General features: G+C 41.4%; 1 protein-coding gene across 1 annotated transcript in view; it reads right to left on the bottom strand.

Moving 5' to 3' along the window:
• Nucleotides 1-15,795, bottom strand: part of mapk1 (mitogen-activated protein kinase 1) — a 39,052-nt gene that overhangs the window by 11,491 nt on the left and 11,766 nt on the right. The window contains exons 2-6 of the mRNA XM_085180039.1: nucleotides 5,011-5,193; nucleotides 3,732-3,921; nucleotides 3,352-3,468; nucleotides 2,952-3,066; nucleotides 951-1,082 (exon numbers count right to left, since the gene is read on the bottom strand). Coding sequence (XP_085036165.1) covers nucleotides 951-1,082; nucleotides 2,952-3,066; nucleotides 3,352-3,468; nucleotides 3,732-3,921; nucleotides 5,011-5,193 — 737 coding nt within the window. The remainder of the gene's footprint in view (nucleotides 1-950; nucleotides 1,083-2,951; nucleotides 3,067-3,351; nucleotides 3,469-3,731; nucleotides 3,922-5,010; nucleotides 5,194-15,795) is intronic.

Genomic DNA, 15,795 nt, shown 5'->3' with positions numbered 1-15,795 from the left:
AATAATGTTTAATATTTAGTATCTACTGTTATATTCCCATAGATCATCATGATGTTGTTTATTGTATTGCTCTCGTTTTCTTCTGCTTGTTTTCTTTTTTCTTTCTCAACAGGTGATCCAGGTGATTGATAGATGGATTTTTTTTGTCTGCTTATTTAGTTGGTTTTTGTTTTTTTTGCCCTTTATCCCCGTCCCTCTTCTCCGCTGTTTTTTCCCCCTCTTCCTTTCTCCCTTTTCTTTTCCTCATTCAAGTCTGTCCTGTATCTAGCAAGTGAAAATAAAATAAATAAATAAAATAAAATAAACAATAAAAGACCAAATAGACCATTACGGCAAGGCTGGGATGGTCAATTTGGTAAAGTAAATCCGTTGGGCATCTTTCCTCACCTTTAGACAATAATTTTGATGGAAAAAGAACCAAACGGGACAGGCAAAAAAAAAAAAAAAGTACACTTAAATTTACACTGTGTAAATATTTTCAACAGCTTCTCTCTGAATTTGGCTTCATGCTGCCTTCAGATGCATGTTGGTGGACTCACATTGTGATTACCAAAGATTTTACTAAAGCTTTTCTCACTATGTTGAAATGGCACTCTGCCTTTATTAGCACTGTTCTTATGAATGATTATACAGATTAAATTTAATTTCAACAGTGAAGGAGACAGAAAACCAACTGAACCTGCAAAAACATCATTAGAGTGTAGTGAGCGTGTTTGAGCCCCAAAGTCCAGATGTTGTGACTACTGTGACTGCTGTGTGTTGTGTCAGATCACAGGTCATCAAAGAAGTAGACACAACATGAATGTAATGTGATGTGTCTGAGGTGCGCCAAGTGTAGGCAATCATTTTTCTCCCCGCTCTATAAAATGAAACTCTCTCAATAAATGTTTAACATTTACTAATCCTCTGATGACCAAATACTGCGGTTATGGTGAGATTCCACCTCTTACCTTTAGGATCAGCGTTGGGAAAGAGACGGTTCCACGGCACTTTGCAGCGCAAAGGCAGTGACAAGAGATAGTTCCTGGCTTTAATGTTGATGATGCAGTTGAGATCCTCCTGTGAGGGAGAACCCAGAATTCCTGGAGGACAAATAGAAAATCATAAAGACAATCAGATTTTGTTCTTTTATGATAAAGGTGACAATTTGCAGAGCCTCCGCTAAAAGTTTATAGTGAAAGGAAAAGTTCTCAAAAACGGACAAAAACATTCAGACCGCACAACGAACGGACAGATGGGAGAAGCAACATGTGGTCTAGCACCAAGAGACAAAAAAGTCCGACTTGATAAGGACATATTAGCGTGTACGGTATCTATGGACTGGCACCAGGAAGCTGTTGCGACTGAGTGTGAAGTCTAAAGGTATCAAAGTTTTTCTTACAGACTAAATAATGCAGCTGAGTCACACCATAATGATACACAGTACTACCAAACAAATACAGACCAAACAAATTCATTATCAGGAAAAACTCTGACAAAGTTCATCATGGAGGACTCGACTTGGTCAGACCATCTCCAAAACGAAAAAGGTTTCCAGTATGAGGCAGCGAGTACCAAGCAAAAGGAATCCAAGAGGGAATAACTGGAATAACCAGTAACCGTTTACTGATTACATGGCCACTGCTGCTCAAACTGGAGAAAACCTCAATGCTTGCTATGATAGAAAGATGCCAGAACACAAAGCAATGCACTACGCAGCCACACCGCAGTCACAGAGCAGCCACAGCGCAGCCACAGAGCAGCCAGAAAGCAGCCACAGAGCAGTCACAGAGCAGCCAGAAAGCAGCCACAGAGCAGTCACAGAGCAGCCAGAAAGCAGCCACAGAGCAGTCACAGAGCAGCCAGAAAGCAGCCACAGAGCAGCCACAGAGCAGCCAGAAAGCAGCCACAGAGCAGCCACAGAGCAGCCAGAAAGCAGTCACAGAGCAGTCACAGAGCAGCCAGAAAGCAGTCACAGAGCAGCCAGAAAGCAGCCACAGAGCAGCCACAGAGCAGCCACAGAGCAGCCAGAAAGCAGCCACAGAGCAGCCACAGAGCAGCCAGAAAGCAGCCAGAAAGCAGCCACAGAGCAGCCAGAAAGCAGCCAGAAAGCAGCCACAGAGCAGTCACAGAGCAGCCAGAAAGCAGTCACAGAGCAGTCACAGAGCAGCCAGAAAGCAGTCACAGAGCAGCCACAGAGCAGCCAGAAAGCAGCCACAGAGCAGTCACAGAGCAGCCAGAAAGCAGCCACAGAGCAGCCACAGAGCAGCCAGAAAGCAGCCACAGAGCTGCTTTCTGGCTGCAGCCACAGAGCAGCCACAGAGCAGCCACAGCGCAGTCACATCGCAGCCACAGCGCAGTCACATCGCAGCCACAAAGCAGTCACAGAGCAGTCACAGAGCAGCCACAGAGCAGCCAGAAAGCAGCCACAGAGCAGCCACAGCGCAGTCACAGAGCAGCCAGAAAGCAGCCACAGAGCAGCCAGAAAGCAGTCACAGAGCAGCCAGAAAGCAGCCACAGAGCAGTCACAGAGCAGCCACAGAGCAGCCACAGAGCAGCCACAGCGCAGTCACAGAGCAGCCACAGCGCAGTCACAGCGCAGCCACAGAGCAGCCAGAAAGCAGCCACAGAGCAGCCACAGCGCAGTCACAGAGCAGCCACAGAACAGCCACAGTTCCCCAGCTGAACCCCAGCCACCACCTGAGCTGAACAATGGAGCAATAGAAGTGACTCAGGTGTGTGCGGTTTGTGGGGATCATGGGATTCATCTAGATGTGTGTCTGGCTTATAGACCCGTAACCTAACCCTAACATCTCTGATCCGTTCTGGCAGATTCATTTTGCAGGTGGCTTTAATTTTGTGGCCTATGGGCTAAATGTCAGCCTCTGTGGACTTGCGCATCAACACAACTCATTGGAATTTTTAAAAATGGAAAGTTCTACATGTTTACTGCATGCAACGTTTATTTTTACCCAAAATATGGTTAAGCTGATCCAAGTAATGCTTCCCCGGAAAGATCGGCCTGTTGGACAGCATCTCAGCCAGGATGCAACCCACTGACCAGATGTCTATGGACTTGGTGTAGCCCTGAAATCAAGTAGAACAGACATAATCATAATCAGACAATAACTTAGTTATACACAGCATTAATATACCATGTGCCTATCAAGTGCTGTAAGTCATTTTAAATTATTCCAACTAGTATTTAGAAATTAAAGTTTAAGACCTGAAATAGAAATACAAAGTTTAAAGATATTTCACATCACTAACAGGGTCGTCGTTTTCCAATCAACACGTTTAAAGGGCACAAAGTATTTTTTAAGTTGGGAAAACCTAAAAACACTAAACATATTCCACTGTTACTCTACTTGCCTTTGAGTTGAGCATGATCTCAGGAGCTCGGTACCAACGAGTGGCAACGTACTCTGTGAGGAAACCAGTGTGATCGTGGTCGGGATCAGCCACACGAGCCAAACCAAAGTCACAGATCTACAAAAAAATGAGAAAGGCACAAGAAATTGTCACAACATTAGAGGACACAACATAAAAATTATAGGCTGTAAAACGTTGAGAGTCTCCACAGCAGATTTGTATTTGTGAGGATTTACGACAACATTAAGTTATTTAATCATGAAATCATGATGAAAATATGTCTGGTGTTAGTTAAACCATATGAGGAGGTCTGGGGGCCTTAAGGGTAAGTGCCTGAAAACAAGCATTTAAATGAAGCCAGCATCTGCTTGAGACGCTACCTTGAGATCACAGGTGGTATTGAGCAGAAGGTTGGAAGGCTTCAGGTCACGGTGTAGTACGTTGGCAGAGTGGATATACTTGAGCCCTCGCAGGATCTGGTAGAGGAAGTAGCAGATGTGGTCATTGCTCAGGTGTTGAGTCTTCAGGAGCTTGTACAGATCCGTTTCCATTAGATCCTGGACAATATATCTGGTTCCAGGTTAAGGAAAGTCGGCTTTTATACTGAAATAAAAAACCTCACACACACGTGTGTATTTATATCCTTGCAGGGACATCTCATTGACATAATGCTTTCCCTGGCCGCTTACCCTCACCATCAAAAATGGATGTCTAACCCTAACCATAACCTAATCGTGACCCTGACACTAAAACGACATTTTGACTCTCAAAGATATCTTCAAACTCATGGGGACCGGGATTTTGGTCCCCAGGAGTAGAGTAAACTTCCAATTTTTGGCCCCTACAAAAATGTTCACTCTCACACACACTCACTCACACACACTCACTCACACACACACAAGCCTGTAGCCAAAACACTTGAGGATTCAAAACAGAGTTTCACAATCTAACGTGTGGCGTCAGAGTGACTACGTACATCATTTACAGACAGTCAATAGTCATGACTCACTTACGAGGCCATTATTAGTCAGTATGGTAAATTTTGGTAAATGTATTCATCATGCTGAAAGCTCCCTGACACTTAAGTTCAGTAAAACTATTCACTGTTTTACGTTTCTTTGTTTTTTTTGTTAAAGGAAGACTTGATAAGAGCAAAGGCGGATGTTCTTGTGTCAAAGATTTACCCAGACAGATGCACAGCTGCAAAAATACAAAACTAACTGATCAGTTGTTCGATCTTTTAGGACTTTTAGTCAAGTTTCAAAGTCCCTAAGCATGAGGATTCTGATTGAGCTGGTGCTCTTGAGGCCAAAAACACTCCACCTTCCTGATGACTCTTGGTGAAAGAAAGCCAGTGCAATTTAGTATTTGTTCTTGGGCACATGCTTGTGTTGCCAGGCTGAGCAGCTGCAGGCTTCAGTCACAGACGCAGTGTAAAACTATACACAGTGCCTGCAGGCTTGATAGTCTGCTACCATTTGGCTACAGCGAAAAGCATCTCTGCCAACTGTATGGCGACAGGTGGCTATTATGTAATAAAAGACAAATAAAAACCTCTTGACCACAAACGTTTGGTGGTAATACCAATCAGACCAGCAGCTAAAGAAAACCATCAAACGCAAGAATGAGACGCAATCAAACATGCTTCAGTGAGGATACACATCCTTCATCTGCTCGATGGTCGGTGCACGGATAATGTCGTTGATTCCGATAATGTTCTCGTGCTTGAAGCGCAGGAGGATTTTGATCTCTCTCAGGGTGCGCTGGCAGTAGGTCTGGTGCTCAAAGGGGCTGATCTTCTTGATGGCCACGCGTATCTTGTTCTCCCGGTCGTAGGCAGAGCTGCATTTAAAAAAACAAAAACAAAACAAAAACCCCAAAATAAGACAAAAAGTTAAAAAATGCAAACCTTTTAAATCCATAAAACTCAAATGCCAGATATGTGCAATAACTGCATTAATTTATAATTACGATTCAGAACCACTTATTAGGACAGAAAGGTCGCAGGTGACCAAGACTGGTGATGTGATCTTAACACAGCTAAGAACATGGCCTTTGTGGTGAAAGCGAGTCACACTCTCTCCTCTGTGAATGCCCAGCTGTATTATCCAAATGTTGAAAACCATGTTTTCAAGTTGGGATGGTGAATATGAGAATCAATCAATCAATCAATGAAATACAGACCAAGGGTCACTGAGCTGATGGAGCACGGCTCACTAAGATGAACTGCTCAGGACTCTCCCTCTCTCTTCCACACCTGGAAGTAGGGCTGCCACAAACGATTATTTTGATAGTCGACTAGTCACCGATTATTTTTGCGATTAGTCGACTAATCAGATCATCATCCATTGGACGTAAAACGTACAGCTTATTGCACCAGCAGCATCTGTTCTTATATAACTATCATTAGCTTACAGCTTTAAGTGTTTAAGGTCTGTGCTAACTAAAAATAAAGACAAGATGATAATTTATTAAATTTTAATGAAATTTGCAGATTGTTTCGGTGAAGTTTAATAAACTCCTTGCTATCTAAAATATAACAGGACACCGGAGTAAATTCTCCAGCATCTCACACTTCTGATAATCAGCTGTCTGCTTGACGTTTATTCAGCTGTGTAAAAACTATAACTTTAATCTCAGCCAAACCGATTTACTCAGGAACAAATAAAATACTGAAAAAAGCCAAACAATAACATTTTTAAGTTATCTAAGTGACTTATATATCATGTTTAACCTGAGTAGCGAAAGACAGCGGTGGGTTTGAAAACGATTTTCCGGGAGTCCGGTGTTCTCACGGCTCTAGTTAGCCTAGCCCCCGGCTAACTATCGAGCTAGTGGGTAACAGACGTCTCCGAAAACGTCGGAGCGCTTTTGAAAATATGTGGTGTCTTGATAAACTGAGCAGATATTTGAGGTTTACACAGCTACATTCTCGCCTGAAAATATGTTAAACGTTTATTTTGAATAAAAAAATAAAAAGAATAATAAGAGTAATATTAAAACTAACTAGCTGCCGCTATTGTTGACAACTGCGCTGGGCCGTGCTATGAATTCTGGGACACAGCTTCTTCTTCTTCGGGGTTTAACGGCAGCTGGCATCCTTGTACATGCAGTGCTGCCATCTTCTGTTTCAGTCCGTTATTACACTCTTAAATCCTACTACTTATTCCTGCGTCTTTTGGGATCTTACAAAGCTTCAAACGACGCGTCGACTATTAAATCAGTCGTCGACGATTTTAATAGTCGACTAAACGTGGCAGCCCTACCTGGAATCAAGGTCTTTTCCCCTTTAATTGCCTTAAGTCAATGTTTTGTGGAGACTGTGCAGACTGTAGTCGATGTAATCAATATTAAAGCTATAACCAATATCGCACAAAATAACACTTGATATAATCAGTTTCTTCCATATGCAGCTCTAAGCTTCTGTGCTTACTGGGCCAAGCATGTTCAACAAGTGCAGCCTGAAGAACCACATATGTCACATACCAGCACGATGCTGTAGCTTATATTAACTTCTAATAACTATCTTTAGAAGACAACAATAAAACCTCTTCCACAAAAAGACCACATGTTCATTCACCAAAAAGTCACGTATAATCCCAAATAAGGATTTATGAAAAAGGTACCATACAATTTTTAAAAACAACTGACCAAAAAACCTTTAACCGTTACTTTAACTATTATTTACAAATGAAAACGGCAGATAAAAAATAAAGAAACATTGCTGTGTGAATCAAACCCGCTCAAACCTCTGTGACAAATGCCACTTCCTTCCTGTGGTTTGCAAGCGAAAAAGTTTTTCATGTTAAGTCGAATCAGCAGGAAATGCTAGGTTTGAATTAAAAGTATTGTAAAAGAGTAAGCACGCCCTAAAATGGAAAGATAAGTGTAGCACATTTCCTCTTACACAAGAACTACTACAGCAATACAGAAACTAGTGGTGCAGTGGATCACGGTTGATCCGTAATCCAAACAGATCCCACTCCACGGTTCGGCACGCACGTGATACAAAGAGTCGAAAAAGGAAAAACAGTACGTGTATGGTGCGCGTGGTCAGTCTGTCAAGCGATAGTTATGGCCGCACTAGCGGTCCAAGTGGAGGAGCAGGAGTTTGCGGTATTTAAGCAGCCCTTTGCTGCCCAGTCCACCGGCTAAAGGGTTGTTTAGCTGCAGACATGAGGCTGTATTCTGTTGTGCAAAACAAGGGGTTTAAACTACGATAAATGTGCTTGAGCCACGCTATGATATCCCGTTCGCGTCCACTTTACTGGCAAGATTGTACCCAAGCATGTATGAGCAGGAAAAGTTTAAAGTTATGGCTGAACTGTCCCAGGCATCTTCTGTTGCCCAACTAAAAATGGGTGGAGCTCCAGGTCAACGGAAAGCTACGTGACCGCTCGTTATATCACAGTGGAGTGGTAGATACAAAGCCCTGTACTGCACCTTAATTTGTTTTTATACAATTCCGTGGAATGAGTCTTGAGTTGAATGTTTTAACAGGCAAAAATTACTTAAATAAGTTAATAAGTAAATGTTAAAATGTTCTCTTTTTTCCTTTTTTTGCTGATCCGAAAATTGATCCAATCTGTAACTTAAAACCGTGATCCAACCCGAACCGTGAGATTTTTGATCCGTTGCACCACTAATAGAAACCCAACCGGTTTAAGTGCTTTCAACCAAACCATATCTGGAATGTGATAAAGACAAAACATTTTCAGGAAATTAGGAAGCTGTCTTGCATGCCGGGTATGGAGGCTCTAAAGTTAAAGCTAGATTTAGAGAAGGAGCAGGGAGTTAACATGCAAAGCTTAGCTAGCTACTTTCATATCACACATTCTTCACAGCAGAGGTCAACCTTAGCAGAGAGATCCCTCACTAAGGTAAAGGCTCATTACACAAACATGTGTGATTAAAATATAGATAATAATAAAATAATTCAATTTTATTTATACATAAATAAAAAAATCACAACAAGAGTCGCCTCAAGGTGCTTTACATTGTAAGTTAGACCCTACAATAACACATATGATTGAGTTTTTCTCTGTATGACCCCCTATGAGCAAGAACTTTGGTGACAGTGGGAAGGAAAAACTCCCTTTTAACAGGAAGAAACCTCCAGCAGATCCAGGCTCAGGGAAAAATAATAAATACGCGTATCAGTTATTATATTGGAAAAACATTTGCAAGCCTTTTCAAAACTCTTACTCCAAAATTAGTCTACGACACTTCATTGTCGTACTTCGCATGTGGCTAAACAGAAAACCCAATCCTAATCATTGCCTACAGACACTGACAGACGCCCTGACCAAAGGTGTTGGAATATTTTTATGTACCATGCAACTCTAGCGGCCATAAACAAAGACAGGACCACAGCACATGAACACCGTGTGTGTGAGATTAGATGTTGAAAGGGAAAAACAAACACTAGCACACCCTTTGGCATGAAGAGGGTTTGTGTATCAGCACTTTTCTATGCAGGCTTTTTACTTCCAAGAATGACACCACTTATTTGTACTAACTAGTAAAAACATGTTGGCCGGATTTTTGTTTAGTCTGCCCACTTTGACTTATTTTCTCTTGTGCAACTGTGCAGAGACCATAATTTCCAAAGCAGAAAGCAGATGTGATGTTTTGAATGTGGGACACATTTAGAAAACAAAATCTAAACTTCACTGCCATCACATTTCCATTCATCACATTTCATTGACTTTATTTTACATCCTAGAATCAGCTTTTTAACACAATATATAAATGTTGGACATCAAGAGTAATTTCCTCTTCAGTTTCTGCTCACAGCTGTAACTTATTTTGGAAACATTTTTAATTTAGAAAATGTATCTTTAGTGATTATGTGGAAAAATGTGGGTGATTCTGCTCGCACCCAACAGGCTCACTGTTCATCCACTCAAATATCCAGCCCTGCCTGTGCTGAAACACCTCCTCCACACTACCCCAGGTACAGACATGTCCACTGCTGAATATCTGGCTTTTTCCACTCTTAATGGCTGTGTCAGACCCACGCTGTGGTCTCAACCTAAATCTCACAGCCTTACCAAAAAACCCAAAACAAAAACAAACACACTTTACTAAAATAAATAAAAAGATATGCAGGAGTCGACTTCAATTCATCTTGTCCAGTTATTATTAGTCTGCAATGAACGACTGCAATTTTGACTATAAAAGCACTTTTGTATGTTCTAGTTTTGTTTTTTTAAACTGAATAATAATGACAGAAGTTGAGCCCGCCTACATACGTCATGGAGAACGATTAATTTACAGCCTGGTGTTGGGTGTGTGAAATGATCAAACATCTTCAGATGACACATCCAAATCAAGTCCAGCTGACCTAGTCCTGCCAGGAAATGCAAATCACTGCAGCCAGCTCATCTCACCCCATTTGGTACGACCAGAAAAGCAAAACTGCACAACACAGCTGCACCTCGGGATGACAAACTGAGAGAATTTGCAGCTTTTATCATCTTCCTCGGCTTCATCGTTTACATCTACACAAGCATTGTTTTATTTCGGCACATTACACACAACAAATGACTGAAAAACACCCACGTAGTCAGACAAAATAAGAAAATGAGTTGCTATAGTGATGGGGGTGTAAGGACTGCAATGTAAACACAAGTGTGCCAGCCTTCTGTGAGGGAAATATGAGTGACCTTCCTTTCCACTTGTGTGAGAGGAATGTGTGTGTGTGTGTGGGAGGTAAGTAAATAGTTCTCCATGTAACTGTTCTACACCAGCAGATACCCTCATGTACAGAGAAGCAGGCAACGACGGTAGTTATTCATCAGAGCTGCAATCCGATCCAGGGCAGAGGCAGTTTGGCACAGACACATCATATCCTCGTACTGTTTTTAAACAGTCAATGGTACAACAGCCTCCTCCTAGTTTGTGGAAATGGCAGACGTGAGAAGCTAAATATTTTCATGAAACTGATAATTTGTCAAAGGTCAAAGATAAATATGTCCCTAACTTTGGCACCATTTAGAACAGCAGGTCTGCAGCAGTACCGGATGGTATAACAAAATGTATATTTTGGAAGACTTTCACTTTATTTCACAGCATAAATCCATCTATGCATCTGATGCTTATCCAGTATGGGTCACAAGGGCAGCAGTCTAAGCAGTGCAGACTTCCCACCCCAGCCACCTCCTCCAGCTGTTCCAGAGAGACAACCAAGGCTTGGGAAGCCAGCCAGAAACGTATTCTCTCCAGCAGCTCTTGGGTCTGCCCTGGGTCTCCTCCACACTGGATATGCCCAATGCACCTCACCTAGGGTATCTCCAGGATGCACTCTAGTCAACTGTCAACTCAATCTCAACTGGCTCCTTTCGGTGCGCAGCTCCAACTCTGGAGCCACCAGAAGAGGAAAGCTCATTCCCTGCAACTTCATTCTTTCAGTCACTACCCAGAACTTGTTGAGGTGTTTGGAGGAACATAGACTCATCAGTAAATCAATACTCTGCTCTCACTTTACCACAACAGACCGGTACAGCACCACTCTCCCCTCGTTCGTGAACAGGACTCTGAGATACCCGACCTCCTCCACTCGACGCAGCAACTCCTCCCTGACCTGAAATGGGCATTTCACTTATTTCCAGCTGAGAACCGCGGCTTCAGACTATGAGGTGTTAATTCTCATTCCTGTCATTTCACACTGGCCCAGTAAGTGCTGGAGGTCACCTTCTGATGAAGCCAGTATTTAATGGCAATATTTCTGGATGACAAACCTTTAGTGCAAAAAAAGCTGTGAAACAAATCTGCATTTGGACTTTTGAGTAAAACCTCCTGTTAGCTTTGAGTAACACACAGACGCAACAGTCTGTGAAATACCACCTCTAATCTACTGATTTGTATTTTTGGGGAGGATTTTCATCTGTCTGGACTCTTATGCTCTGATTCACATGTGCATGCATGTGAAATGAATATTTTCTGCTTTTAAATAACGAAAAGTCCACATTTGGAGGTGGGAGGGGTTAAGGGTGACAATCAGACTACACATATATTCTCACACATCAATTAGGTTTATGGGGTGAGGCATCATAAATCACTGGATCAGGTCTAGAAAACGATCACGGTTTAGCCAACTCTAAACAACATTGGTTGCAACTTCTTTTAAAAAGCTCTTGGTTGGCATGGTGAAACGTTTCTGCTTTGTCTGATGCAGAAATATACCTTCTAGTGAAATACATCAGGCACAATGTTGTGCTCATGATCATGTGACCATTTCCTGTTTTGCAAGAGACCAGGATGGTATAAAAGATGAATGCAGATATCAATCGTTGGTTATGAAGCCCTGAGATGAGCAACCTTGCTGTTCCTGAACTGATGTGCACAATTTTCTTTTGTTTTATTATTCTCAGGCTGCAGCTGCAAAAAAGAGAATTTGGTGCTTTTGTGGTTCATAATACTGTAAAGTATTTATTAAATGATCACACTGACATAAGATAAAACTTCTTCTAAGACAAAAAAGGCCTAATACTTTTTGGTTTCAGCTTTTGAAATGCTGTTCCATGCTATAGGAATTTATGACAAACAAAAAGTATTGGTTCATACTGTATTTCACCATATTTACTGAGCCAAGCCCTGCAGTTCCTTGTCCCTTTATCTGGCAGAAGGAACTTTGAGGAAGTACAAAGTACAGAGTTCACCAAGTAGTTTTAATGCAGTTATCTCTGCCTGCTAAGGCAGTTTTGAGCTGCACGGCTTTATCACTGGAGGGTGGACTCGGGCTGGTCTCAGGCACCTGTGACCTTTGAACTCAAAGCTATTACTCTGTAGATCAAACCTGGTTTAAAGCCCTCATTTTTTTTAGCTATCCTGTTTTGATGAGCAATAGTTTAACTTAGTTTATTTTACCATTGTAATTTTTTTGACCATTTCACTGACCTACATCCATCCATCAAAAAGCATTAAACGTCATATGTGACTAGAGCAGGGCGATATGGACAAAAATATTTATCACGATATATATTTGAAAATTTGTGATAACGATATAACTGACGATATAATTGATGAAACTAGGTGGGAAAAAAAAAAGGTGAATCAAAATAGGACCAATTTTCGATCCACATTGTGTACTTTCCTGAATTTGGGGGAAAAAGGCCGAGGTATGATTATGCAATAATATTTTTACAAGCTAAATTTAACACAGCTTGTGCAATCATTATTTTAATGAAGTTGCTCTGTAGTGAAATCTTGTTTTTCCTATTTCCTCTGTGCACTTAGTGTTTTCTGAGCATGCTCACTGCTCAGGAAGAAGCTTTGTGGGGGTAGGGGGGGTGCCTCCATTTCCATGGAGACAAGAATACAAGGCTTTTCTCAGTTATGCAATAGGACTGTAACCATGACAATATTCATGGTTAGAGTGGAAGGGAAAAAAAAGGGGGGGGGGAGCAAAGTTCACTGTGCTTAAAGGGCGACCCATGGTGAGAATGTGGACTGACATCACAGTCACAGGTTTAAAAAGGCAGCGCGAGTACCGTAGCTGTGGGGTTGGGCTTCACACCACACTCAGTGCTGCTGTGAGGGGGTTTGCTGCATTAAGAGGTGGTACAGTAGGACTCGAGCGTCTCTGCCATTTACAGTTTACTGCTGTGGCCTGCAGTTACCGATTCAGACCGACAGCAAGTCATAACTGCTTATCAGTCACATCGGAGATCACTCGTGGAATTTTTCCTGAATAGACAAATGTTAGTCAGAACCAAGAGAAAAATAACTTTACAAAAAGAAAAAATAAAAGTGATTGGAACATAGTTGAATAAGCCACACACAAATTTAAACACGTCAGTGGTTTCCCCTGTTTAAACTGCTTAAATGAGTTCCTAACAATAATATCAAAATTAACCTACAGTGAAATAAATTGACATGTGCATCTGCAACAACTATGAAAACTGTTCTCCTTAACATGACTGCACTGCTACCAGAAACCACTGGTATATTGTCCGGCCTACAGAACACGTAATCTGCATCATTGTAACATAACATGTGCAGAAATAACATTGATTTATTTCTGCACAGAGATCAGTTAAGTTTAATCTTTTTGAGCTGCTCTCTGAGAAGCTTCAGCAGATAACTGGGCGACACTGACCACTGGCTGCAAAAGCTTAATTCAAGTTCATTGTGATTTATACCCTCCAGCATTTATCATTGGGAACGATCAGAGATTTAACTGCATTTGCATGCTTACTAAAAAAAAGAAAAAAAAACAAAAGCCTTTCCTGTTTCTGTGTACACCAACCACAATAACCCATTTATAAAAACATGCCAGCATGGTGTTTGTGTCTGCAGGTGCTTTTCAATCAAGCTTACATGGGTGTATGAAATATTGAGCTCTGCACAATAAGCCATTTGTTTCCCTGACGTCAGCAAAACGCCTGCATTGAAGCATACCTATAGTTTGTTTTCAGAGGCAAAGCGCTATAGTGCGTGGAGCTCCTAAACAATATCATTTCACTCACTGTTTGCATTTATAAGTAATAATTAGCAGGTAACCTTATTGCAGCAATTCAGACTATTCAGCACAAACATGATAAAGAAACTTTGAAGAGCATGAGCAGAGAGAAGTTTCTTCCTCAAAGCCATTTCCTCACACAGTATGCATCGCAGTTTTCTAATATATTTGTACAGCCTCAGTGTGGCCTGCAGGGTTTCGTCACAAGCTTTGCATTAGTGACTGGTGGAGTCTATTCTCACATAGGGGAGAAGCCACTCCTATAATAAAAGCCACCTCTGCTACTATCATAAAAAAATGAATCCACTTACATGGAATAAATCATTAACTTTCCAGTGTCATTTCAGACTGAAAATGAGACATATATAACTCCAAGAGACTGTATGGAGTCATTCATAACCCCAGCTCTATATTTAGGTGTGCCGTTATGATAGCCTTAATATTTTAACCATTATAGGCTCAAACGTTACTGTAATATTTACATTTGCTGCTTGTTGTCCCCAGTTTTTGACCAATCCTTTTGAGTATAAAATGTTTACGAGTCCAGCAGACCAAAACCCAACAGCTGAAGCTGAAACCAACACAAACTTTTGCATTTAAATAAATAAATAAAATAACGCCAGTTATTATTAGTTAGATGCCAGCTATTAGGAAGGCACAATACTGGTGTCAGTAAGCCAACCTATGGACTGAGGCATTTCATTCAGTTCTATGTTATTTCAGTTTTATTTTCTAATTTGTCTTACTATAAAACTAGTCGATTATTTTCTTTAACAGCAACTTTAACTGTTTTTACTGATACTGTAAGCCATTTCATTGCTCTCATTTCTTCACATATGAAGTGGATTATACAACCAAATGTATTTTAAAAATACATTAAAAAAAAGTATACTTTATACGTACACACACACACGTACTCTTGACTTCTTTCTAGGTTTTTATATTTCATTCTCTGATCACAGCTGCTAACATGACATCTAAATAAATTTATACAGTTTATTTAACCTAAAACCATAAAGCAGACTAATATCAGGCAAATGAAGCAAACCCTGAATGCACAGAATCTCACCATCAGTCTTAATGTGCATCTCCACCTGTTACCATCAGTTACAGCTGTCGTTCTTTTGAGTCATCAAGTCACAACCCGATTTTTCTAAAGCATGTCGAACAAATTTAAAAAACAAAAAAACCTTTCCGGCATTTAGAATGACCAAAAGTGACTCTGTGTTTTATTCAGTATGACCTGCTACGGGTGACTGAGCTTATAAACCCATTAGGAAGGTGTTTACAGAGGTGCCCAAAACTTTATTCTGTTCATCTGGACGTAGTGTTTTCACACTCATCCAGGTGACTTCTTCAGTCTCAGCTGACTGCAGGTTTCCAACCTTATAAACAGGACATTTGCATAATGACTGAAACAAGCCCACTGAAGGAACAATGATGCTAGTTAGCACTGACCACAACATTATCATCCTTCCGGCATACAAGGGTAGGTGCACAGTTTTGCTAAACCAGAAAGACTATCATAAGAAAATTTTGTCGCTCAGTGACGAAAATACTTACGAGCCCCTGAAACGAGACCCAGGAAGTGGCTACAGGAAGAGGGTGATACCAAACCAACCTCTGCCGAAGTGGATGTCACAGCACAGAAGAGCCACCTCGTCAGGCCAGGACTCTGCAGACTATTTACACCTACAGGCCAGTGGACACTCTTTCAATGATGAGGATGTAACATCCTGGACAGGGAGGAATGCTGGTTTGAGGGCGGAGTCAAGGAGGCCATTTACGTGAAAAGGGACAGACCATCTCTGAATCGAGGAGGGGGCCTAAGGGTACATCTGTCACCATCTTACAATGCTGTGACTGCAGCCATTCACCAACTCTCTGTGAATGGTGATCTTTGATAAAGTCGCTTTGATCAGTAGGTGTTGGTCAATGGTCATGAGAATTTGCATAATTAAGATTAAGGAACTGACCTC

This window comes from Neolamprologus multifasciatus, chromosome 12 (genome assembly GCF_963576455.1).
Source record: "Neolamprologus multifasciatus chromosome 12, fNeoMul1.2, whole genome shotgun sequence".
In the NCBI taxonomy this organism is placed as follows: Eukaryota; Metazoa; Chordata; class Actinopteri; order Cichliformes; family Cichlidae; genus Neolamprologus; species Neolamprologus multifasciatus.
This window is presented reverse-complemented; position numbering and strand designations above follow the sequence as displayed.